General features: G+C 40.3%; 3 protein-coding genes across 5 annotated transcripts; all 3 read left to right on the top strand.

The window, feature by feature from the left end:
* The first annotated feature begins 1004 nt into the window (after positions 1 to 1004).
* On the top strand, positions 1005 to 5652 carry tnni1a (troponin I type 1a (skeletal, slow)). The gene is made up of 8 exons (XM_034144776.1): positions 1005 to 1083; positions 3443 to 3474; positions 3600 to 3606; positions 3747 to 3788; positions 4018 to 4149; positions 4416 to 4505; positions 4651 to 4827; positions 5390 to 5652. The coding sequence occupies exons 2-8, from the start codon at positions 3461 to 3463 to the stop codon at positions 5489 to 5491; spliced, it is 564 nt and encodes a 187-aa protein (XP_034000667.1). The 5' UTR covers positions 1005 to 1083; positions 3443 to 3460; the 3' UTR covers positions 5492 to 5652.
* Positions 5653 to 7966: 2314 nt separating this feature from the next.
* On the top strand, positions 7967 to 15663 carry lad1 (ladinin). The gene is made up of 14 exons (XM_034144743.1): positions 7967 to 8004; positions 8712 to 8888; positions 9360 to 9630; positions 10889 to 10974; positions 11627 to 11798; positions 12078 to 12170; positions 12575 to 12618; positions 12707 to 12749; positions 12987 to 13036; positions 13156 to 13222; positions 13332 to 13466; positions 13578 to 13667; positions 15000 to 15117; positions 15224 to 15663. Exons 1-13 carry the CDS (start codon positions 7967 to 7969, stop codon positions 15087 to 15089), a joined length of 1356 nt encoding a protein of 451 aa, XP_034000634.1. The 3' UTR covers positions 15090 to 15117; positions 15224 to 15663.
* A 327-nt stretch (positions 15664 to 15990) lies between these two features.
* On the top strand, positions 15991 to 24271 carry tnnt2a (troponin T type 2a (cardiac)). 3 transcript variants are annotated; one of them, XM_034144759.1, is made up of 16 exons: positions 15993 to 16129; positions 16221 to 16290; positions 16544 to 16554; positions 16936 to 16953; positions 17501 to 17602; positions 18688 to 18744; positions 20455 to 20484; positions 20743 to 20764; positions 21914 to 21977; positions 22082 to 22198; positions 22299 to 22376; positions 22486 to 22596; positions 22689 to 22798; positions 22918 to 23008; positions 23096 to 23136; positions 23945 to 24271. In XM_034144759.1, exons 2-16 carry the CDS (start codon positions 16253 to 16255, stop codon positions 23976 to 23978), a joined length of 924 nt encoding a protein of 307 aa, XP_034000650.1. In that variant the 5' UTR covers positions 15993 to 16129; positions 16221 to 16252; the 3' UTR covers positions 23979 to 24271. The 3 variants fall into 3 exon arrangements, with proteins under 3 accessions (XP_034000651.1, XP_034000650.1, XP_034000649.1); XM_034144758.1 differs by having other exon boundaries at positions 17498 to 17602; XM_034144760.1 differs by lacking the exon at positions 17501 to 17602 and having other exon boundaries at positions 15991 to 16129.
* The last annotated feature ends 2693 nt before the right edge of the window (positions 24272 to 26964 follow it).

Here is a 26964-nt window from a genome sequence, read left to right as displayed (position 1 = left end):
GCCAGCAGCTCTGGGAGGCTGCACTAGGGCCCAGCAATGCAGCAGCTAAATGCTAATGTGCACGTGCTAACATGCTCACATAACAATGTTAACATGCTCATGTTTAGCAGGCAGTATATTTGCCATATTGGCCATCTTAGTTTAATGTGTTAGTGTGCTAACATTTGCTAATTAGCGCCTAACACAATGTGAACAGCTGAGGCTGATGGGAGTGTCTTTAATATTGCAGGTATTTATTTATAAACCAAAGTTTTGGACAAAGTCAAAATGTAATCTGATTATCAGGGGATCATAAATGTTATAAGAATTCATCCTACGGGGGTAAAGGCATTTTACTCAAAACCATGTTGCTAGAGCCAAAGTCATGTTATCATCACATTTTTGTTATTAATCGTCTGGGAATCATGAATGTCTGTGCAAACTTCAATGCCAATCCACAAATAGATGCCAAGGCATTTTACTAAACAACAAAAATATGTTGGGGCCAGTGGAAAAAGTAATGAGGATTAGAATGTCTGTACAAAATGTCATGGCACTACTTGAAATAGCTGTGGAGATATTACAGAAAGCACGAATTTGGTGAACCAGCAGACCAAAGTTAATATTCATAAAGCCGCTACTGTGGCTAAAAGTACTGTATAACAACAAAAACGACACCTAATATTCCATAGCACAGGGGTCACTTTCTTCTAAAGCCTCTAATTGAAATCCTTATTGTGTACGCTTTTTGCCCGACCTTATTCAGTGTCAATTCCGCTTCGAGACAATCTTTGTCATTAAAACGTTTACCTCCTGATCTGAGTTGGCTTCATCACTCTGTGTCGTGCAAAGGTCAAATCTCCAGGCTGTCACTGCTGGGCCCGGGTTAACAATGAATCTGTGAGAGACAAATGGAAAGAGCAAGATTAGACAGTAAGAGAGATGGGGTTTACTAATTATAGCCTCCACTAACAAAAGAGAAAGAGAGAGTGCGACAATGAGGGGTGCAGTTAAATAGAGGGACACCAAATTGTTGGCTTCATCTCTTATCTGAGTTCTGCCTCTGCTGCCGTCGCATCTTTCTCTCTCCCGCTTCTGACACAGGTAAGTTCCTTTCATAGTGCATTCTGTAAAGCTTTTCATGTGTGTTTGTAAGTCTTTTATTTCCTTCTGTGCATGAATGGTACACAGACTTAATGGATGGCCATTGTATGTGTGGTACAACCATTTACCTGTAGAAAATGTCAACACTTATCCAAGTTTCGTTTAATGGTTTATGCAATGGAAGTCTAGTCTAGCAGGAAGATCAGTAAACAGGAATACATGCAAATAAAATAAACAGGGATATTGGTAGATTGCTATAACGTTGATGTTGCTTGTCTTCATCCTTTTGGCTGTGGCTGCATCTAACCAATAAGTGCATTAGCCAGAACAATTATGAATTGAAATAACAGAAACAGGTCAATTTATATCTGTAGACTCTCTGTTAAAATCTGATGCTTACGAGAATTTTCCAGAGCATTTTGGGCGTGTTTTTCTTTGCATTGCCAAATTGGCTGCACCACAGAGGCTCTAACACGAGTTACTGGCAGTTAATCCCTGATCCGGGCTGGGCACCCCAAAGCACAATCAGCCTCCACAGCTGTCCATCAGATGTCCCCTGGTCTATTTGGGGAGACAGGCCACTCTAAATTCCTCTCTCTGAGATAATCCCGAGTAGAAAGATGGGGATGAGAGACGGGAGAGATGGATGAGGATGGCTATCAGTCTGGAATTTTCCTAATCCGCTGGAGCAGCCCGCAACACCGTCATGCTAGGAGGTCTTATGTGCCGTCACTTTCAACTGGAATCAACAAGTAACATGGGTGAGGGGCACGGGGAGAGAAGGGGCGAGGAGAGGTGAGACAGAGAAAGGCTGAGTGCTGTAAATCACTTGTTGAGTTTTAATCATTTCCCTAAGCCCGTAGTACAGAGTGAGAGGAGTGGTAAGATAATGTTATGACAAAAGTGAAAACAACACTATAGGGTTAAGCTGACCAAACTGCCTACAGACTAACAGACATACCATATGTCTTTTTAAAGTGTGTCACCTCTCAAGATATTTTACCCTCTGTAGACAATATTTCACAAGCCAAACTATCTAAATTAATTTGAAAGACTGTTCGACAATAAGTCTTGATCCTAGTCAAGTTTGTCGAATGTTTCACGCACCACAAATAAATTGTGTTGAGGTGGATATAAGTATCAGAAGCGGTAAAGCTATAGCATTAATACTACACTTTAAGCTAGAAGCTGGGATTAGTAGTTCCCATCGTTTTGGTCGGATGTGCTGCTGCTATTTCTTTCATTTAACCTACATTTGACCTTATTTTAACCTTTTCCCTTGTTTAGTGGATCCATTGGTTGGACCTATTGTTTGTAAACTTGTGTCATATCTTTACCTAATATTTAACCCTTACTTTTAGCGTATTCTTTTTAGCCAACACTCTTCGCTTATGTATATCAATAACTTTAAAATATTGATTTTATCCATCTACTATCTTTAACCAAACTGTTTAATTTTGCCTGATTTCTAATCAGCGTTCTATACTCTCAACATGTGGTGTTCAGGTGTTACAGTTGACTCAATATTGATGTATTTGTTTTAATTTGTAACTGTAATATATATATTTTTCTAATTAGTTAATTAGTCCTGAACTACTCGTCAATCTTTCTCCAATGCAACTCTCCAAGAAACCCCTGGCTGACTGTGACTATAATTGTTCTGAAACATGCAGCAATTAGTTTTGTGAAACATGAAAAGGGGAGGTCACACAATAAAGTGTAGAGTAGAAGTCAGTGTGTAGTTTAGTATGATTAGCCTGCTGACAGCTTACTTACATTTCAACATACTTCATATGAAGACAGAGCGCTAATGGAAAATGATCTCCAAAGGCTGATGAACAAACATTGACAACTGTTCATCGTGAGAGTGTGTGTGTGTGTGTGTGTGTGTGTGTGTGTGTGTGTGTGTGTGTGTGTGTCCTAGCATTACTATACTTGTGGGGACCTACATCTGTTTACACAGTCACGTGTGGGTACTCGCCTCCCTTATGGGGACAAAATTGAGTTCCCCATGAGGGGAATCATTAATTTTAGGGTGAAGACTCAGTTAGGTTTAGGGTTAGGGTAAGGGTAAGGTTAAGGGTAAGGGTTAGGCATGTGTTGGTTATGGTTAAGGTCAGGATAAGTCTCCAGGAAATGCATGTAAGTCAATGTAATGTCCCCTGAAGTGATGTATACATGGTGTGTGTGTGTGTGTGTGTGTGTGTGTGTGTGTGTGGTGTGTGTGTGTGTGTGTGTGTGTGTGTGTGTGTGTGTTTGTGTGTGTGTGTGTGTGTGTGTGTGTGTGTGTGTGTGTGGTGTGTGTGTGTGTGTGTGTGTGTGTGTGTGTGTGTTCTAATCTCATCTGTCTCCCCTTCAGTGAGATCTCATCAGCAGGATGCCTGAGCACGTGTGAGTAATCAGGCTTTATGGTCTTATTTTAGACACAATTACAAAACAAATATTTCTGAGCTTGGTTAAGGATTCATCTTTGGTTTTAACTTTCACTTTAATTATTTTCCAATTTTCTTTTACAGGCAAGAGGTAAGACCAGTTGTATCACCAACTATCTAAGTATTTCTGAATGCTAAAACTACTAGAAACAATTCAGTTAATGACATTTGAAGCTGCAAGTGAATATTTAACATTTTAATTTGCAATGTCCTGAAATACCCTCCATCTAGAGGAAGCCGAAGATCTCCGCTTCAAGGAAGTTGATGCTCAAGGTAAGAGGGATCAGAGATCAAGTAATACATGTGTTTGACCACAGGGGAGCAGCAGAGGTCATATTTTCAGTTGCAATTTTCGAATGTAACAAATAAATCTGAACATCCAGAGTCTGTGCTGAAAGTCCTAAATGTTTCAAAACATGATGTGCTGATGTGCTTTAGCAGGGAAATGTTAGAGGAACCTGTATGACAGAACCATACTGTATGTTGATTCCTATTTGTGCAGAGTCTGATGGTGGCAAAGGCCAAGGAGGAATTGGAACAGGAAGTTGTTGTCAAAGAGGAGGAGAAACAGAACTATCTGTCAGAGAGAGCTCCTCCTCTGAACACCAGCGGCCTGAGCCTCGGACAGCTACAGGTAACTTGTCAGCAAATTCCACAAATCCTCCCACATCCATTTTCATTCTTTACTCCCTCCACTGGCTCTTTCATCATTTAAATCCAGTAAAAGCCGATAAAGACTGATTCACTTACAATGCTGCTTCCTCTACAGATCTTCAAACACCAATACACATAAAAAAAGATGATATCCTGCAACTAAAACTGTTGTCTGGTTGCGGTGGTGGCCACTTTCATATAAAACATATTTTGAACGTTGGTTGTTTTATGTGTGTATAAGTACAGGAACTCTGCAGAGATCTCCATGCCAAAATAGATGTGGTGGATGAGGAGCGATACGACATTGAAGCCAAAGTGACGCTCAACAAACGGGAGGTACACATCACTTCTTCTGCACATTTCCATGTGCTTTGGGCAGAACTGGAAACGTGAAGATCATATAATGCAGCAGAACTGTAACCATGTGAAAATCCTAAAGTACTAATTGTAATTACCTTTCAATTATGTGTTCTTGGTTCAGATCAAAGACCTGAACCTCAAGGTTTTGGACCTCAGGGGGAAATTCAAGAGACCTAGTCTTCGTCGTGTTCGGGTGTCTGCTGACGCCATCCTTCGCTCGCTGCTGGGCTCTAAGCACAAAGTCTCCATGGACCTCCGGGCCAACCTCAAATCTGTGAAGAAAGAGGACACTGAGAAGGTGTGTGCAGAGGGAAACAAAAGACCAAACACACTCATGCAGGCACAAACAAGCAAACCAGTGCAATCAACATGTTTACCATTCTTTGGGCAAGCATACAAGGCATCTTACTGTTTCTGATACACATGATGTCAGCACAGAAAGTGCCATTGAACACCTTAAAAGTGTGTTCATGTGTGTGTAAAGGGTGTGTTTGAGATACGGAGCAGTAGGCCAGTGCAGGGCGGCAACCATGTGTGAGAGGAGGTACGGTACACAAGACAATGATGCCATTGTGCACAGAAGACTAGCTTCTGGGAACAGTTCTGCTCCATGGTCAGGGTGTGTGTGTGTACTTGTGCAGATTACCCAGTGCTGGTGTGTTTCTGTGTGTGTGCCTGCATGGATATGTGTGTCTCTGAGTGAATTAGGTGATGTAAACCAGTTATACTACCACAGTAATCTCAGGGGATTTCCAGGTGACAACATAGGCCTCAAAGGTTTAGACACAACAATGATGAGAAGATTTCCTGACCCTGCTCTAACTCACAGTCTCTAACAATCTAATGTAATCTGTCTACAGAAGAGGCCAGTAGAGGACAGCGACTGGAGGAAGAATGTGGAGGCCATGTCAGGGATGGAGGGAAGGAAGAAGATGTTTGATGCAGCTAAGGGTCCTGCGTAGTGAACCCAGACGTCATCTGAATCAATTATATTTCCAGTATATTGCAGATTATGCATTTCTCTTTAATGCTTTTCATTTAGTGTATGCTTATTTAGTGAATGCTCCCTGAAAGATTTTCCACACTTTCCTTAAAGGTGGGGTAGGTAATTTTGGAGAAACCAGCTCGAGTGCGCTAGAATTTGAAAATACACAACCGGAAAAAATCTGCCACTTCCTTACAGAGCCCCTCCTCCAACACACACGAACGCGCACATGACCAATGAGGGCACGAGATAAGTTTGTGCACAGATGGAAGGCTGACAGGCAGGTAGGCCATCCAGTTACTTTAGCCAGGCCGGCTAAAATGATTGGTCGTGCTTTTTACAGCGCCACGGCTTCCACAGATGACATTTTTTTATGGATTTTTTGTCAAAGCACTTAAGATATTCATTGCTATCGGGATGTTAAGAGCATTCCATGGAATATAACAAAAAGTGTATCTCGAGCCGGTTTCTCAAACTTACCTACCCCACCTTTAACTGTTTGATGTTCAGTAATAAGGTGTTAAAATACATGTAACTATCTGCCATGTGCAATTATTTGTGATTTTTCTTATAACTGGTATTTAACTTGTACCCCATAGATTTAAAAGCTTAGTTCATTCCCAGATCTCCTGCATATTTGTAAGTTAAAAAAGGCTGCTTGTATCTTTAGATGCAGATGTGGATACTATTGTCAACATTTTTTATAGCCATTAATACAATGGCCAAATAAACCTGCAGCTTTGATGATCTTGCTTGGTGAAAAGCTGTAAGCGAAGGCTATAGATTAATGAACTGTAAAAAAAAAAGATTCCTGTGTAAATGTGTGCACAATGAACAATGGCTTCCTTAATAAAATACAACTATGGGAATCTTCACCCTTGTAAGGTGATAGTCTCCTTGTCCGCTTAAGATTAATTATAATTCCTTTGAAGATCCCCTGACTTTTCATGGCACTATCATCAGATCACAGTGCACAAGAAATTTACTTCTGAGGCACTTCTTTGAGACAGCACATTTCTGCCGATGTTTCTGTAGCTGTCCACACCAGCAACCTGTTGAACAGTCATCTTTAGCCGCTGTCTGTTTTGCATGATCGTAAAGCACATCCTGGAAAGTGCTTCCATAATGGTGCTTTAGTCATATCGCCTTATCATGCTGTATGCAAAGAGCCTGCAGTAATCGTGTATCGTTTAATATTTGTTTCTCTATATGAGCACTGCAGCAACACACACCTTAGTCTACACACAATGACAGCATTGATGCATGCATGATGACATGTAAACTAATCCCGTCAGATAGCATTTTAATGTTCCGAGCTTTAAGCCTTTTCCAAAGAGGAGTGAAGCAGGCTCATACTAGCCCAAGCAGCCCCAACAAAGGATCTGTATTCCACCAAGAGCAACAAGTTATCTATAATTATGATTGTAGCTCATCCTGTTTATTGTGTTAATATGGTCTACACATAATATAGCAGGTGCAGGTTTGGTAATAAAGCCAGAGGAGGAGGAGGTGGAGGGTGTGTGTGTGTGTGTGTGTGTGTGTGTGTGTGTGTGTGTGTGTGTGTGTGTGTGTGTGTGTGTGTGTGTGTGTGTGTGTGTGTGTGTTGGACTGAGCCGAGCCTGGGTCAGTCATAGACTGTATAAAGGTCAGAGTCCGAAACACTGACTGGGCTCTGAGGACAGGTGTGGCCTCAAACACGCACACACGCGCACACGCACACACACACATAGCAAACAGTCTGACTCACACTGTAAAGAGACTTACTGCAACAAAGCATCAGCACAGTTTGACACGAAGCAAAGTTACACATGTACAAACATACAGGCAAAGTTTGAACCAACCACATCAGTTGACATTTCTTACAAAAAAAAAGCTATTTTCTTTTATCTTTATTTCTATTTAAAGTATTTATTTGAGCCTTGTGTTGTTCTCAGTTATTTAAACGTTATTGTCTTTTAACCATAGGCTACTGATTTACATTACCATTAGGCTAATTATCACTGTGTATTGTTAGCTTAAATGTATCGCAATAGCACAAAAGCGTGCAACGGCCACTCCATGCAGTAAAAGCGGCAATTCAATTCAAAAAGCTTTATTGGCATTAACAAAACATGTCTTTGCCAAAGCATTTTACAAAAGATACAGATATTGCCTATTAAATAAACAAGTGTCATATGCATAACACACACACACACACACACACATACACACACACACACACACACACACACACACACACACACACACACACACACACACACACACACACACACACACGCTCTCTTTCAGGTGGATAGCTTACCTTTGCGGTCACGTGACTCCTGCACCGGGGTAAAGGTGGACAGTTTCGTGCGACTCTGACTGTAATCTGACTGCCGCCCTCACACTGCCAGCCAGTCGACTCTTTCCTGAGTGAGCGAAGTGCGCCTGGAAACTATTGTTTTCGTCCAATATGTCCATCAGTCGGAAGAACTGGTCGGCTTTGTCCAGGTAAGATTATCTGTTGTTTTAAGAGAATATGACACCTTTGGTTAAGCGCTCCATCTGCAGCTGCTGCTTTATATGTTATGGAGGTTAACTTTAGTCACTAAACTAGCAGAAAAGTATCACTCAGGACAAAACATAGGCCTAGTTTATAATAATCATCTAGGGATATTATTATATCTGTTCAGATGTGTTGTGTTCCCTTGGAAGCTTTATGAAACAGTGAGTGGTTTCCTATCTCCTTTGTTATCATTGTTAGTAGCCTATAGGCACTTCTAACTTTCTTAGTTTGAATGAAGTCACAGTTGTTGTTTTTTCAGGTTAAAGTCTAGAGATAACTGGAAAATGTGTAGCCTACCGTCTTACCCTTCTGCACTGTGTCTTAACTAACCTGATGTGTTTACTACACACATCCTGCATAACATTAGACCTTATGGGCTATTTAAAGTTGTTCAGACAAGCAACCAACTGTAGTCCAACATTTACACAGTTGATGAACAAGTAAAGCAGGTTCTGTGTAACCGTTATAACAGTAATCTATTGTTATCTATCAACCAAAACAAGCAGCTAATTGGATGAATGTCAAGAGATTAATTATAGCTTTCATTTTGGACATAATTTAGTACTTGTCTACCTCTGTTTCATTTTCTGTTTTACGTCCACATTACCTGATTATAATGTGCGTCTACTATGTGCATTATGACTTTCTTCAGCCTGGCGCGGCAATGGACGGTGGAGGATGAGGAGGAGGTGGAAAGGGAGAGGAGGAGGAGGGTGAAGAGCTCCAGCGTTACCGAACCTGGTGATGACCTCAGCCCAACAACCAAAGACACACCCACCAGTGACAGCACCTTTGTGTCCAACAGTGAGATGTCCCAGGGCCTCAGCAGGTTATTTTAACAATTTATTAAAGACCTTTATTCATTTGTACTCGTCCCTGAAAATGATACTCTTGCGGTCGGTGTTTGCTCTGCTCTTCTTCTCTTCTCTCGGTTTGTCCCTCAGTGTTATTGTATGTTACAGGGCCATAGGGATGCTAATAGTTTAGTTATAGGCCATGTATTTTGATGGTAAGCAATTTTAGTGGATGGATTTCAGGAGAGACACTTTTGCCCCATGGGAGTGTGTCATCTGTATACTCTTCAAACAAACAAAGAAACCTGAAACCAAGCTTTGAAAGTATGAAAAGCTATCAAAAACACCACAAGCCGAGTTCCTGAAGCAGCCTTCAAAGTGAGAGGAGCTGCAGGGTGTCTTAATTAAAGAAACCTGATCAGACACACGAGGGACAGTCCTGACCCTCCTGATAATCCATCATATATCTGTCATTCACGTGTGTGCTTTTACTTATTTCTTCTTAGTGCCGAGCAGATACAGCTAGACTTTGTGGAGATGCTGCGTACCCGTGATGAAAGAAGGAGGATGAGACATATGGAGACGCTGAGAAGACAGAAGGAGGTAGGGGAGGAAGAAGGGGAGGCCTGCGGAGGAGAAGCCAGGGTGGAGCTACTGGGGGACATGGAGGAGGAGCAGAGCAGTGCGTTGCCCCCTGTGAAAGCCACATCCAAACCACAACCACCCGAAAAGCCAGCCTCTTACAGCCCCACCAACAGCACCAGCACTAACAGACAAGTAAGACCGGAGTCATTTGTTAACCTTTAGTTTAGTTCAATTAAAATGTGGTTATCATAGTTATATGACAACACGACTCAGAGTCTACAGCCATGCTTACAGCTCTGTGAGGCTGTACTGAGGCACACCGTGCTTTGAGCTAAATGCTAATATGCTGCTGTTAAGGAGGTTTAATGGCAAGTTCAATATCTTAGTATAGTATGTTAACTAATTGTCAATATAAATATTATAAGTATAAAAACATCAAGTATACTATACTGAGGCTGAAGGGGGTGTCAGTAGTTGTGCAGGTATTTGGTCTAAACCAAAGAATATAACAAATTGAAATGTTGAACCGGTTATGGTTATAGATGAAACATCATGGTATTACCAAAGGAAACATCGTCTGAAAACCATAAATGTCAGTACTACATTTTGTGTTAATCTAGGCAGTACATTTTTTTATATTTAACAGGATAAGTGAATACTTTACCTGCTGGTGGGGCTAAAGAAAGGAGAGGGAATCACCAACATCATTAGGATTCATCTTCTTGGGTTCATCCATGTCTGGTCAAAATGTTATGGCAATCCCTCCATTGCTATTAATATATTTCAATATAGGCAAAGTAGTGGACCAACAGATCAACATTGGTACACCAAGAGCCATGCTGCTAGCAATAAAAAGAAAGTGGCTTCACTGACAGACAGGTTTTGACAGATAAACACTCAAATCCAAACTATTGATTTGTCACTCAGTCACAACACAGTGCTGCCATTTGAGCCACCCTGCAGTGAGCTTAATCCCAGTTAACTGTTACCCCTCACGGAGGGAGAGTCATGTTAATCATTTTCTAGATTCTACAAAAACAACTTCCCCCCCAAGGAAAGATATTAATGTATCAAGTTCTGTAAATATGAAGAGACTCAGCAATGCTATTTAGGTGAACAAAGCTAGACATAGAGAGAGTGTATAATGCTCACACACTTGTCATAAGTACTTGTTAGTTATAAACATTGTTGGTGTACTGAGCTCAAACTCTTCCTGTGAATCAAGTGACCATGCAAATCCTCTATAAAACTTTGATAAGGCGTGCTTAAGGTCATTTATCAGCTTTATCTTTTATTACACTGGCAGGCGGCTCTAACTCAGGGCATCTGCAAATTAGGCCATAACTGCAAAATGTTATGTCATGCAAGGTGTGTCTCAGATGGCTCTGTTCAAAAGCTTGAATGCTGAGCGCTCGTGTTGATCGTCTTTCCTGTTTCTTGTCTTTGTTAGCCCGAAAATGGACAATCGCCGAGAAAAGACCTCGATCCCAAGCCGTCGTCCAAGCCGTCGTCCGACCGGGCTCGCAAGTTTGTCAGGTTAACAAGCACCATTTCTGTCTAATGTTCTTTTATTCAACATGAGTCATCGGGAAGGATCAAATATAGATCAAACATTATTTCAAGATAAGATAAAGGTTATTGATTTCAGACACGGAAATTAAAGTTCAGCAGAGGAGAAGGGTGTAAACATTGAAAACACAACCAAAGGCAAGACATTCCCCAAATTAAATTGATTAAAACTGCTGAGTTTATTGTTTAAATATCAACCATATGAAGACAAGCATATGTGCTTTCAAACCAGGCTTAATTTATCTAGATATGGTGTAAATATAGAATATGGATTATGACATATTCCTGAATATTACTAGATAAATATCACATGTTTAATGCAATCTTATATATATATTGTCTAAGACATTTAAGGAACTAGTCATTGAGGCAGCCTGGAACATCTGGTTTTTCTGATTGGCTTAAACAATTCCCCACACCATATTTTTTATTGAGTTTTAAGTCAGCCTCTATTATTCCAAGGATAGACACAGACACCGTACAAAACAACATTTCAAATGGAGTCTCAGGGTGAATGGAGTGCATTATGGACTTTAATACTCTTCAGCTGTACTGTGACTTGGAACTGCTTCCACATCTTTCACTGACCTTTAGTCCACCTGTGTTTCTGGTGCTGCAGCTCTGTCTCCATCTCACTTGACAAAGGTTCCTCCGCCAGCGGGTGCACAAGTCCCATGAGCCCTCGCTCTCCGACAACCCCCTTCTCGCCTCAAGAACACTGGCCGTCTCCCTGCCAGAGCCCCTCTCCTGGGGGAGCTCAGAGCCCTGTTCAGAATGGACACACACAGGAGGTATTTTAACACACAATGAAATAATAAACCTAGGCTTCATGTTTTGCTTCCATCATGAGTTTGGCTGCTAATTGCTTACACCATTGCTCATAAAGCAGCAGCACCCTCTGGTGTTAAGGGTAAAATGTACAGTCTTTAAGTAGATGAGAACAAATTGGCTCTATAGTTGGATCTACCTCCTTGAATAAAAGAACACATGCTCATTGTATTTTTTTAAATTCCAAATAATGATATCTGATCATATGGGGAAGTACAGTTTTTTTCTTTACTTTAACTCAGACCACTGTGAATGGCTCTCCTTCCAACGGCAACTTCGAACAGACGTCCAAACCAGCGTTTGTCAGACAGAGCTCCAGGACTATATCTTTCAGGGTAAACACATCCAACACACACACATCCAACACACACACCCAACACACACACATCCCAACACACACACACCCAACACACACACATCCAACACACACACATCCAACACACACACATTCTCCCTGCTGAATGCCAACATTCACTTTTGCCTATTTGACTGTTAAAACACGATTTAATCTCGCATCAGCTGTTCGACTATCAGCTCAAGGTAATTTGCTTGTGGCTCTCGAGGTTCAGGGTTATGCTAATAGCTGGAGCAATATTGAGAAGCTATTACTGCTGACGCGGTGCTTTGTTAACACCTTAACTCATCACGAGAGACGGGATGTGCTGGTCATTAGCTGCTGATGTTTGGACGACTGTAAGGACTACTAGCTAACAAACTCATACACTCTGGTGCTCTACAGATGATGAAGAAGAAGGAAGAGGAGAGTGCACCGCTGCGGAGGAGGTAAGGAACCATCCTTGTGATTATCTTTTGAGTGACTTTGTGTTAAGTCTACATCAGTTTGATCGCTGATTGCTTTATTTTGTTGTAGTGCAAGTGTGAGGATGGCCTCCGAGAAGTTTGAATCAAACACAGTAAGACTTTCATTTAATGATATTATTTGTTTGTGATGTACTAAAAAATTCCACAAAACTGCATATCTGTAAAAGGTAATATTTATCACTGTGCTATATTATTTTCGGTATGGTATCTTAAGGTATTCCATCTATATTGGCTGGGCTTATAGATCAGAGATGCTGATTAGTGCATCAACAAGTTTTTCAACCTTTGACAAAATGTGATTGAAAGTGTTTTTAATGTTAATTATCAAGGACCAGGACCAACATGAAGATGAAGACAAAGCATCATCTTTCCAGAGAAAGTGAGTTTGTATTATTTAATTATAATATTTGTTTTTTACTTCTGCCTAAAGTTTGAATTATTGTTATTTTAGTAAAAGTACACAGCGTGACTTGTTCAATGTGCTCTCATTTTATCCAGCTCCAAGCAGAGAATTTCTTCCAGGTCCATCCAGGAGAAGATGGAGAGACTGGCCCAGGCTGCACAGGTGAGACTCTCTGCAACAAAACACAATTATTCAACTCCAGAAACTAAACAACTAACCGTCATTTTCTTACTCTGAACGCTGATTTTGTAAAAACTCTATATGTGCGTAGAAGGGAGAAGTGACTCGTTCTCCAGACGTCACCCAGAGGACTCTGTTCCTGCTGGACGAGGTGTCCAGGAAGAGGGGTCTCTTTGAGAAGGAGCAGCAGGGAGCGGGCCCCCCCAGCCCCGGGGTCTCCAGACAGGTACAGCCATTCCTCACAATCACTCATCAGATCCAAGTGTCCCAGCAGTGCACTGAGATCATTAGCAGGTATGGCTTCTGATTGTTTTCCATCTCTGTCGGAAATTCACAGGAATTTAGGAGCTTCAAATCTGGAATGTCAGACCGGATCTCCAGCTGGCTCACCAAGACCAACAACACCGGGTCTTCACACAATCCCACAGTAAGACCATTACTAGTAAACTTGCGTTTTGTCCGGTTATCCACCTGAAGGGCCGCCAGATATTTCAGTGTTTAGAGCTGGCGGCCAATACGTGTTCAATCAGGAGAGATGGTTTTGATGTAATAATACATATTTATTGCGCAGATGCACAAATGAATGCAATGTTAATTTTGGCGATTAGGCCCCGTTGTGCAGGAAGTATCATTCGGGAAGGTAGAACCGATCCGATGAAACCCCCCTGGGGTCTAGACACTGGTGGTGGTGAATGGATAGTTGGGTCGGTCTGAAGAGGAGTGGTTTAGCTTGACCCTGGATTCAGAGGGACAGGAGGTGAAAAGGGGTGGAGGAGGGTTGCGTAGAGTCACCTGAAATGACAGCTGTCAGAGGGGGAAGAGCAGACTTAAAAGGTTTGACAGAACGCTATGATAGGCTCTTGGGAATAGAGCGAAGTGATTGGTTAAACTGAAGAGTGACGCCCCCGGTCACTTATTGAGAGGAGAGAGAGTAGTAACATGGGAATAGAGATACGTGAATGAGTAAAGACGGTCTTCCTGGTTGAACTTGCGCTGAGCTTCATTTGTCTGTTGCCAAGTTTCCCCCCCATTTCAACACTCACTGTATCTAAGATTTTTAAGAAGTTACACAAGTGTAGCAGCCAGAGGGCAGTAGCAATCTTTCAGCTTTACTGGAAAATGAATGCCTCATACAGTATATTTGTATTCTTCCTGCTGCTAACCCCATATTAGTCAACTCTGACCAAACAATTTCAGATAACTCCATACGATAACAATTATTTATGATTTTTAAATGCATGGCCAACCTCAGTTTTATTCTGAAAGCAACATTATCTTTTCATTTATTGTGTTGGCCATTTGTGGGATGTTTACAGTACAATATGTGAATAACAAAGTCTATCACAGTAAAGCATGTTTTCTGGTATTTGAATAAATAAATGGTCCATATTAAATAACCACATGGTAAAACCTATTTTGTATACCCTGTGTAAATTAAACTTGGGTAACAACAATTCCTAAAACAATTTTTGCAAATGAACATAAGTTTTAAGGGAAATTAAATAGAACAAACATTAAATATAGGCTTAGAATGTATAATTACAGAAGGATTTAGATTTAAATATATAAGATAGACTTGTATTATTTTGTTTTGTATATGCAGATTTACTGGTTTATACTTCTTTATAGAAAAACAAATCTAACAAATATCAGTATGTGTATATATACGGTATATTCAGAGAGTTTATGTTTTGTCTTTTCTGCCTGTTTATCGAGGGCTTTGTGTTGTTGAAATAAGCTTTTCATTTTCTATTTGTAGGACTTGAGAAATGTAGACATCACCAGTAAGAGGAGCCTGTTTGAGAAGAGAGAGGAGGACAGTGCCCAGCCTGGAAAAATCTACAAGTGAAGGCTGTCCTTTTATTATGGTCGGCAGGCACGTTGACGGCCCCAAACTGCGCTTTTCCATAGCAATATATTCAAATATGACATGAAATGTGTTTATTTAACAATATTTCTTCCCTGTTTGTGCCTGCTGTTTGGAGTAAGGAGAGAGGAGACGATAAGCACTGGAAGATTATTGGATGCCATGACTGACTGATTCTTTTATTTCAATAGAATACTGCTTTTAAATTAAGGAGGCTTTACAATCATACACATCTGCATCGCTTCTTGAACTACAAATGTGTCAAACACTGAAAATACTTAATGTGTGAGGAAGAGTATACTGTAAAGAGAGGCGAAGAAAAGTGATACATGTGTTTTAAAACTCTTCAGCTATTTGCCTAACTTACTTTGTGTAATTGTTCTAGCACTTTAAAACGGTGAAGGTCTTAAGGCTAATGACAGCTATACTTTTTACTGAATCGTGGGAATTCTGGAGTTGAAATTGAATGTTTTTGTTAAATCTGCCATAATATACATTTTGTTTTGTTTCATTGAGGGCAATATGTCTAAGAAATAAAATATTTTATTACCACAAATGTCTGTCATACATGTATTTGAATTGCTCACTCATACAACACTGAAACACTTTCTAGTGTTAGATGCATATTTACTCTGTAACATCACTTATCTGACAGGAGGGAGGGTGTAGATAAGAGTGCGACGCCTGTGTTTTGTCAGTGGCAGGTTGCCTTACATGGGTGACAGAATGTGTTTGTGTGGTTTGTGGGTCATTGTCTGCGGGCAACTGTGGCTTTATCTGGATCTTTTTGGCACTGCACACTCACACAGTGGCCTTTTTAGGGAATGATGATAAAGGAGAGTACATGCTATCTAAAAGGTTATTAATAACACAACAAGGGGTCCTAAAGCCTCTTCCCCGTCACGCAGTGTGTCCCTTTACCCTCCGATAGTCACCCCACATTCTCATTAGAGAGGGCAGCCACATCCCTGCTGCACATTAAACCTCTCCATCAGATCCCTTTCTGCATTGCTCTTACTCAGGTAAGTTTAGCTCGGTATTTCTCTCATAAAATGTTGATTTAAAGCTGAGAAATTATTCTAGGTTCATTGATGGATTCTGTTTAACGTTCAGATTCACTTCTGCCCACCTGAGCGCTCCCTGTCATGTCTGACAACGAGGAAGCGGTGGAGGAGTATGAGGAGTAGGTTGTTTTAATTTCTAATAATCATAAAAAAGCTCAATTAAACACGTGTAATGTTTCTGCATGAACGAACCGTACATGTGTCATGTGTAACTGTAAAAGGACACACCCTGTTACACAACATACCTTGCATGGAAAGGCATGGAGTTTTCGTTACAGTTATTGAAATGACAGCTGTATGTTGCTGTAATGTGATGATGACGGATGAGTTTCTCACAGAATAAAAAATTATGTATGTGTCTATTTTCCACAGGGTGGTGGATGGTGAGTACTCATGACTTATCACATGCAGTCATATAGCAGCACTGAGAGATGTGATATACTGTTTCAACTAAAGCTGTGTCGTTTTGATAGATGTTTTCTTTAGGTATCCAGTGAGTTTGATTTAGGAACCTGATTGTGCAATAAGACTTTCTTGTTGAGCCAAAGATTGCATAGGTTGATTTTTTTTGGCAAATCAACAAGTGTTAAAAGGTATTTACTCAGGGTCTGTGTAATGATTGTATCTTCCTCTAACCTCCATTGATTGTAATAAGTAGAACCATAAGTAATTGTGATTGTGTGTAACATGTTTTACTTTCTCCCTATGTCATTATATTTGTATTTTCCCTCTCTTGTGTATTTTCCTGGCTGTGTGTGATTCAGAAGAGGAAGCCGCTGAAGGTATGGGACTTTTAAGCTAATCAGTTTACCAAGGAATGATTTGTGGTTATGATTCAGTATGACCAGAAGAACAGGAGTGATACACATCAACAGTCCTGTGGTTAAAATGACATTGTTGTCGCTAGTGCTGGAGAATTCAGATGCTTTACTTAGGAAAAACGTCATCATAGCACACAGTAAAAATACTCTGTTACAAGTAAAAGTCCAGCATTTACAAGTAAGTAAAAGTATGTAAAGGTAATCGGAAATTTAAAAAAAAGTTGTCATTTATAAAAAGAAAACAGTTGCTGTGATGAAATATATCATTTGATTGTGATTACTTTGTTGAGGTTATTTTATGACATTTGTTGACAGTAAAGTACTAGAGTAAATGCACTTAATTAATTTCCACCACTGGCTGTGACTGAAAGTCCTGAATGATTATTACATCAAAATCATTCATGCTTGAGTTTCAATGCTTTTTCTATATTTCTTTCTTTCTGGGTTTTGCTGGCTGCTTTGCTAGCTGACTGGCTTTACTAAACGGATCTGTGCTTTTGCTCAGCAGGGGAGCAGGGGGTAGAGGAGGAGGTGGAAGAAGAGGTGGAGGAAGAGGTGGAGGAAGAGGAGGTGGAGGAGGTGGAGGCAGAACATCAGGAGGTGGAGGAAGGTACTGCTTGTGCTTTGAGCTAAAAGCATCTTTTCCAACTGTACATGACGGTTGATTTTGTGGACATAGCATTGCAGAGTAGCAGGAGATTTTCTACTTCTAACAACACCCTTTAAATCTGAAATATAAGCCATCACATGTAGTTTAATGGAGCTCTCTACGCACATGCACAGCCTTTAAATTGGTTTTAAAATATAATACAAATCTATCAGTTATCCTGCGTAGCTCAAGACCAATACAGGTAGTGAGATGTAATACTGAACAATATCCCTTTTACATTTGGCAAGTGTGGACTCTGGTAGGGGGTGGAGGAAAAAAACATGACTTATTAATCAATAAATAAAACTTCTTAAACATAAATACACAGACAATTATAAAAGTCTAATCAAAGAAACACAAAAATATATACATGTAAATGTAGGCTACAGAGAATAAAAAACACAGTTTAGACGTTTAGTAATTTAGTTCTATTCTGCATTTGTTGTCACATTTATTTAGATATCTATGTCTTTATTTATTTGCATATTAAGGGATTTACATATTTATTTATGATAAATAATCGTCATGATTTATCCTCTGTAGATTACAACTAGCATTGTCAAAAGCCAAAACAAACCATTGTCTGAGTCCACAAAGTCAGTCTCATTGTGCCGCCAGTGATGGAGATATTTCCGCATGTGTCACCTGATAAGGTTTTATATTTGACTTTAACTTCACCAGCTCTTGAGTGCCGTCTGCTTTAAATTCCAGAGGTGGGTCATTCTGAACTAATCCCCTGTTATCTGCTGGCAAGCTTTCCACTCTGGTACAATCCAATCCAAACACCAAATTACAATAATGTGGGGGGGACACAACCCGGACGAGTGCAAACAAGCAGCTGTAATAGCAGGAGTAGGAGAAAAAATCTAATTGAATTATGATTTAGTAGCTCTGCCCTCATTTGATTCATTTCACTAAACTTGTGACAAATAACAAGTCATTGACAAGGGAGAGTTATGGTTCCAGTAAGGCAATGAGTCAATATCACACCCAGTGAGTGTGAAGATTTCTAACCGACATGTTATTATTTTCCCGTACAATGGCAGAGACCGTGCAGGAGGAGGACGAGCCTGCTGCAGAGGAAGAGGGCGATGAAGAGCAAGGTGAGGGTTCGGAGGGGAACACATGTTGTCAGTGCAGACGTGTCGACACTGTTGGTAATTTGCCAGTGCGTACGCAGCAAGATGACATCTCAGTGTGAAGTTGGAACAAAGCAACGATGATTAATCTGTCTAACAATCACTCAGAGACGGGCGGGAAAATGTTCAGTCTCACTTCACTTTGGTATGTGACGGTATTCAGTGACTTCAAAATCTTCATGTGTTCCTCCTCTCTGTGTCACAACATTTCGCCACTCGGTGAAAGTAATTCCACGAACCACCCCCTCCCGCCCAGCCCTAAGGCTCTGCTTATTATTCAGAGTTCCGTGTTTTCTAAATCAAAAATGTTCAGGCGTTTCTCTCTTGTTGTCAATAATTAGAAGTAGGAGAAATGTTAGTCTAATTCAAAGTCATCATTCCATCCCCTCTTTGTGTCAGGAAGGTGTTTGTAAATTCACAGATAACACATTTCAACAGTTTGTTGCTCTGTTCACTCAAATAACATTGAGACAAATGCCCTAAGCACATGTCACCTGATTTGTTATTATATGTCACATGGTTGATGGAGCCTGACACTTAGGATTGTTAATCCCAAAACTACATTTCATTAAATAAACTACACTGTAGATATTGCACATATGACAATTAAGAATTTGAATCTTGGGAAGAGGACTTTTTGTATCTCAGAAATAGTTAGTGTCCGCATGATTTGACCTGAGGGTGAGTCCTAAAGACTTTTCCTTTATCTCAGTGGTTCCTAAACTGTGTGATGTGGAATTAGAGAAACCCACACATATAGAAAAAGTTATGAATTAAGTCTTAAATGTTTTTAAGGTCACACTCCTGGTGCTTGCAGTTTTGGCGTTTCCACTCCCCTCTCCCACATCTGTTGGTCTCGCCACACGGCGGCTGTGGCCTGCCTGATCTTGTGCTCTGTCTGAGTCTGCTGCACACTTACCAAACCTCATTTTACATCCTTTTCTCCTGTCTGCTTTAAATGGGTGAACTTCTGCTTGATGTAAATAGGCAAATATATTAATTATTTTGTTATCAAACATGTTATAATTGATATAGTTGCTTGTTTGTTGGCATTTGTAAATATACAACAACGTTTACAGACATATAGCGAGATAAGGCATGGCACATACTTTGGTGTGCCTATGGGACAAAAACGACTACTTGAGTCCCATCAGCAGGACACAGTTTTCACTTAAATTAATATAAACATCTTCTAGCCTAATGAGCACAGCATTTAGAACCGATTCATGGGTTCCTGACGGGGAAAAATAGTAACTGACAAAAACACAAGGTCAAATGTTCAATGTGTCCAATGCTTTGGTTTATGAACAAATAGCTACAAAACTATCCTTTCAGCCTAACCTTTACTGCCTTTGCTCACAATGTTTGGTGGAGTGTTATTCAGAGGTCACAAATGCCTTTCCTTCTTTGGCGAGTGATCTCACAGTAATCCAGACAACCTGTCTGGCACGTTGATAATTATGATTTGTGATACTTGCAACACTTTACTTCTGCCACACCCACCAACACAGATAAGAATACTGTACCTGATGCCATCTGTGCTCTATTTTGATATGTCATATTTTATGATCTGTTCTATGAGATATAGTTGTGTGTGTGTCAGTCATCACTCACTTATTTGACACACACTGACAAACTCACACAAGCCTCTCAAGTATCTTATTTTGGTTACAGATGGAGAAGAGGAAGCAGAGGACGGAGAAGGTAACACTGTTGATCTAAATTACATCAAATTAATGTTGGCAGGAAATGTTACCCTGTTTTTCTTGGATATAGTCAGCCTGGATGGTAAAAGAGATAGCCTGAGATACATTATCTGCTTAACTTAGTGAACACACAGGCTCCATTGTCATTACGTGCTGGTGTTTCCTGCTAGGTTTATGGAATGTTTTGCTGAGTGTGTGTGGTCTGGACTAGCCCATTGGTTTTTTGTCTCACACTTCTTATTTTCTTTCTAAACAGAGGAGGCCAAACCGAAATTTAAGTGAGTACACTCCCTGATGTACACACACACACACACACACACACACACACACACACACACACACACACACACACACACACACACACACACACACACACACACACACACACACACACACACACACACACACACACACACACACACACACACACACACACACAACAGTAGAGTTATAGAAATACCAAATAGAAAGAAACCAAATACCCATTAAGAAGTTAAATCTAGGCAACTTAACTGAACTCATATCTGTGGTCATCTTTCACACTGCCTGCAGCTGATTAGCTTAGCTTAGCATATAATAAGGTACTTTAAACAGCATTCAGGCCTAAAACCGTTCTTCTTCGGAGTCATAACTTAGTCAAATACGAACAAACAAACATGAAATGTGTATTTTCAGACTTTGTGTGACGTTGCACGGATATCAGTATGTCCAATGTCCATCCTTCAAACTTCCTAGAAGTCAGAAAAAACACGCTCCTTATTGCTCCAGAGTTTCTTGAAAATCACCGCGTTGTTTAGAAGTTGCTTTTGCACCAAACTAATCCAGTGATAAGCTGCTAATGCGTAATTTGGCATACTTTAATGGTGCCATTTTGCATCATGTTTACAAATCCTTCAGGCTCAAAAAACGTGCCTCATGCTTATGCCCAATACACTTCCTGTTTACATCCCCCAAAGCATTATGGGAAGCACCACGGTAGTCCTAAAATCTCATAATAATACAAAAAGTTCACATTGTATTATAAATATGTTTTGACATTACTGAGGCTCATAATGACATATCGTATTGAAATGACATTAAATAAAGTTATGAATGCATAAGTCAAAATGTCACCTTACATTATCATGGTTGGTTAAACATTTGTGGACAATTGTGCAATAAAATGGAAATCTATTCTAATGGAAAAACATATTGATGTGATGAACCAACTTCATACATTTTCAGCATGAACAGACACGCATGAATCAAAGGGACATTTTGTGGGCATGTTTGATTTAGAGCAATTTATTCTCATTTGACATGCACGATGACAGCGACAGATGATATATTTCAGTTTCGTTTTTCTTCACATTGAGTCCCTTCTTTCCTTCTGTGTTCTTCACTTACTGTCCTCACATGTCTGTTTTTCTTCTTTTTTAATTCTGCAGGCCATTTATCATGCCCAACCTCATCCCTCCTAAGATCCCAGATGGAGAGAAGGTGGATTTTGACGTGAGTGGTGGACTTACAGAGCCGATTTCTGTTTAATGATGCAAACCAATGAACAAAGACTCATACCATTAAGCACAAGAAGCACTAACCCGCTTTTTCTGTAGGATATACATCGTAAAAGGATGGAGAAAGACCTGATGGAGCTTCAGACTTTGATTGTGGTTCACTTTGAGAGCAGGAAGAAGGAAGAAGAGGAGCTCATTCATCTCACAGATAGGATTGTAAGAGCGTTAAGCGATATGAAATCATATTTAAACGTATTCACACAGAGGACATTTAAGTCAGCTTTAAGATATGCTAAGATGCTGATCTGTTGTGCAGGAGAAGCGTCGTTCTGAGCGCGCTGAGCAGCATAGAATCCGCAGTGAGAGAGAAAAAGAACGACAGAAACGTCTTGAGGTAAAGTCATTTTCAAACTGCAGCAATGTAACATATACTTCCTGAATGCACTCAATGAACCACCTCCTAACATTTCAAACCTGGTCCTCATTTTCTCTGTTTGCTTTAGGATGAGAGAACTCGTAAGGAGGATGAGGAGGCCAAGAGGAGAGCAGATGATGAGGCTAAAAAGAAGAAAACACTCACCAGCCTCCATTTTGGAGGTTACATGCAGAAGTTGGTGAGCAGTCAGAGGGTTACTATAGGAGGTAAAACTAGTTAACATGTGAAGGATATTACTCCAGAATCAAATTGTATTTCACTTCCCCACAGACAGAAAAGCGGAGTGGTAAGAGGCAGACTGAGAGAGAGAAGAAGAAGAAGATCCTGAGTGACAGACGCAAAGGTCTGGACATCGAGCACATGAGCCAGGACGGACTCAAGTAGGTGGAAAAATATTGTCTCAATTAACCTCAACAAACACAAAGTAGGGAGATTATTTCACAATAAAAATAAACTCTTAACAATCATACTGTAATATTTTTCGATCTGTGTGTCCCAGGGCGAAAGCTCAAGCGCTGTGGGAGTGGATGAACGAGCTGGAGGCTGAGAAGTTTGAACTGCAGTACCAGTTAACTAGTCAGAAATATGAGGTGTGTACAACAGAACACTACACACATTGTTGAAGTAAGGCACGTGATATAATAGACATCCTCTGAGTAATGTTTTCTTTGCTGCAGATTAATGTGCTGAGGAACCGCGTCAGCGACCATCAGAAAACGTGAGAATGAACCTGTTTTTATTTCTTTATGCCACTAACACTTTTCACAGAGATGTACGACACTCATGGATGCCTGCTCAGTTTAAACCGGAGCAAAAACCTCCCTCAAAATGTCTGTCCTTGAGTATTATTTCCTTTGACAAATAATCTACATTTTGTACTTAAAATAGGTGGGGTTCCCCTTCCAGGTTAGAATTATGGCGGGAAAATAAGTAGTTTGTACTTCTTACTGAATTAAAAACTGTTTATACTGTAGTTGTTACAAAGGGCCACAAGTTGCATTGGGATCAAAAGGCAGCCATAATAGACAGGGGAGAAGTAATTATGTTATTATATATTTAATATATAAGTTCCAAGTAGACAGGCGGGGGCCCTGAGGTCATGCTGCAGAATGACAAACAAAATAACAAAGGCATAGCAGTTGTCAACGTTAAGCTATAATTTGACCCACTGATCACAGCATGCAACACTTTTTTTTGTTTAAGTTGGCTATGTAGCAGCTGTTTATCACTAAATAAGATGGTATTTTGAAGCACCCCACCCTTTCCCCTCCCTGCCTCCGCCCAGCTCTCAGGGGCCCCCAGAGGCCATGTTACTCACTCAAACTGGGCGAGCTGGCTGTATGGCTGGGTGTGGCAGGCCAGTCAGATGACACTCCTGTCACAGAATTTGCTGACTGCTTATTTTTCGAATGGTAGAGGATTTTGCAACCTTAAAATGTTAGCTTCTGTAATTGTCCACTCTCATTGATTTTTGTGGGCAAACATGTTTGACTTTATCCCCTGTGACCGTTCCTTGTTTTCAACAGATCCAAGAGGACCAAAAGAGGCCTGAGGAAATAACTGCAGACATGCTGAGTGAGCAGTGTGGGCCCTAACCATAAGTCTCGCCCAGCAGCCACTGCTTCAAACCAAGCCCTGGCTTTCCTGGCACACCTATAGTACCACCTGGTCCCACAATACCATCACCGACAACACTCATTATATCCATTTTCCATCCCCCGTGGTTTTCCTCCTATTACCATTTGTAATGGCAATTTCGTTGTGACATGCCAACTATACCCATAAAATGGCTCCTACACCATCCATTGAATCCCCTGTGTTTAAGGGTGTAAATAAATTCTTATTTCAATCAACGGCTTTCTTGTCTTTCAGACTTTTGTAGCTCAGGTGCAGGAGTGTCCTGGAACTCTGAAGTCTAAAAAACGTGTATTCAAGACGTGAATGCAGAAAGCCTAGAGCAAAAACAACGAGAAACACCTTCCTACTCAAAGACAGGTTCTGACATGACTGTCATGATGCTCCTCCGGCTAACGCCCAGACCTCCACCCAACACACACAAAGCTGGAATAGAATGAATCATATTTCATTCAGCTTTAATCCCAGTGGGAAAAACCATCATATGAAAAATGATATTCCTCCTTCAACTGCTTTCTAACTGATCTTAAAGTGAAGTCAATTCTTGTTTCACAATCTTTGTTTTGAGCGGGACATTGGCACATAGTTGCAAAACAAAATATCAATTTAGTCATTGGGGTGGATCTGATGTAGCACCAAATATGCGGGAAAAGTTACAACATGTATAAAAAGCGTAAGTAATTCTATTTATGAATTTGTTGGTTGAGTTTTAATGTCAATGAATTAAACCTAGTTGCTGTGGTCAACTTTTGTTGTCATAGTTCTCCTCTTAGTCAGAGAACGGCATGCACACACAGACCACACAAACCCTGCTGCAACAAGAACTGGAAGCTTAATCAGTTCAAGAGATCTTCAAGACATCCTACTTTGTAACTGCTGCAAAGAAATGTCCCTCGGGATGAATAACTTTAGATACCCTCTTATATACCTTTAAGAAAATATAGACAATGAGGTTTATTCCAAAAGTGCTCACATCGGCTGCACATAATACAAACCTTTTGTTAGCATATTCAATTACTTGAATTTGGTTGTTGAAGAAAAAAACACAACTTACAATGTTGTTTTTCATATGTGGAATTTATTCTCTGTACAGACTGAGCGACAGCAGAAGCTCCGAATTATAAGCCACACACACATTTCTTACTTATTACAAAACACATTCTAAGCAATACTAATAATAATAATTCCTTATATTTATTATAGCGCTTTTTCCATGACCCAAAGCGCTTTACAGATACACATTACACATACATGTAACGGTCATGTACTGTGGACAATAACCACAGGAGCAAATTCAGGTGAAGTGTCTTGCCCAAGGACACAACGGCTTTACAGACGCAGCGGCGGCGGGAGCGGGTTTCGAACTGGAGTTCCCCAACTGATCTGATGATCAAACGCACAGCCCGCTGCGCCACTCCGCCCCGAAATACTGAAATCAATCTTCCCAGAGGCAAAGGAACCTCAGCAGGACTTTACAACTAAAGCTCAAAAACAGTTCACTGCAGTGTGTTGTTGGAGTCATTGGGAATCCCCAAAGAGTTAGGCTATCTATTATCTTTGCTTCAGACATTTGTTGAGCTGGGTCTGTTATAGGATTTAAAACCGGTTTCCAGGAAAGAAATATTCTGTCTTTTGTATTTGAGTTATGAGAAGAGGAATAATCCTTTAAGAGTGTTTAGCCTAAGTAGCAAACCTTACATAGGACAGTTTTAGATGAAGATGAATGTTTTTTTAAATAATAATAATATAAATATGTTTTGTGCAACTTCCCCTGCCTGAGGGGGTGTAGACAGATCATTATTCACTAGACCTACGTTATTATCTCCCTAGAGACTTCTGTTGAATCACACTTTAAAGACTCTTGATGTGTCGAGCTATGCTATCTGTTGATAATTATTAAACTAGACCCCAAAGGGTTTTCAGGGGGATAACCGAGTGGGAATAATGATGGGGTTACATGTTGGGTCTGTGGCACTCCATGAACAGTTTCAGATTCATGTATTATCATCATCATCATCATCATATACAAAATATGTTTTAACAGAAGGCTTCATACTTTAACAAATACTATTTAAATGTTTACATCTATACTAGTTCATATATATCATTCTAATCCAACAGATTTATAACACTTAGTATTTCTTAACATTTTGTAATATGTTATATCTTAAAAATAAATTCCTTGTATGTTATTCGTGAACATAACTAAGACTATAGAAGCTAGAGAACTCCAATTCCTCACTTTAAACAAGAAAAACACAGTTATAAAAAACAAACACAAAAAAACTAATGACAAAGCAAAAGAACAAGGTGTTTAGATTTAGTACTGCAATGTAAAGTAATAGTTATTTTTGAGATTTATGAGTTCATAATTATATTTATATGCTTCCTCGTTAAGAGTTAGATATGATTGGTACCCCTCTCAAATAAATATGAAGCTAGTGCCAGGAGCGGCTGCTAACTTAGATTAGCACAGAGGCTGCTAATTTAGATTAGCACAGAGGCTGCTAATTTAGCGCAAAGGTAACATATTTCCACAACTCTTTATATCTTGTTCGTAAAATCCACACGGAAAACTGTGTAAAATCACAGATTGTAGATTTACAGCGCTCATAAACCCTGAGAGATTAAACAAACAAGATACAACATGTCGATGAGTGAGCTTTAGGCCTAGGCTCCACGGGAACGAAAACTGGTTGAATCCGCATATTTCTCATGCGTATAGCCCTTTAAGCTTAACGACGCCGTAACGGAAACGTAGAAACAGACCCTGCAAACGACAACAGGTCCAAAGGTGGATAGATCTGGGAACGGAGCGCTCTGGGGGGTCCAACGGGGCCGTGGGGTCGCCTATACGGTCATCCGTTTCTGATAATGACGACGCAATAGCCCCGCCTCTCCCCACCTCTGC

Source organism: Trematomus bernacchii, unplaced genomic scaffold (genome assembly GCF_902827165.1).
Source record: "Trematomus bernacchii unplaced genomic scaffold, fTreBer1.1, whole genome shotgun sequence".
NCBI classification, from domain to species: Eukaryota; Metazoa; Chordata; class Actinopteri; order Perciformes; family Nototheniidae; genus Trematomus; species Trematomus bernacchii.
This window is presented reverse-complemented; position numbering and strand designations above follow the sequence as displayed.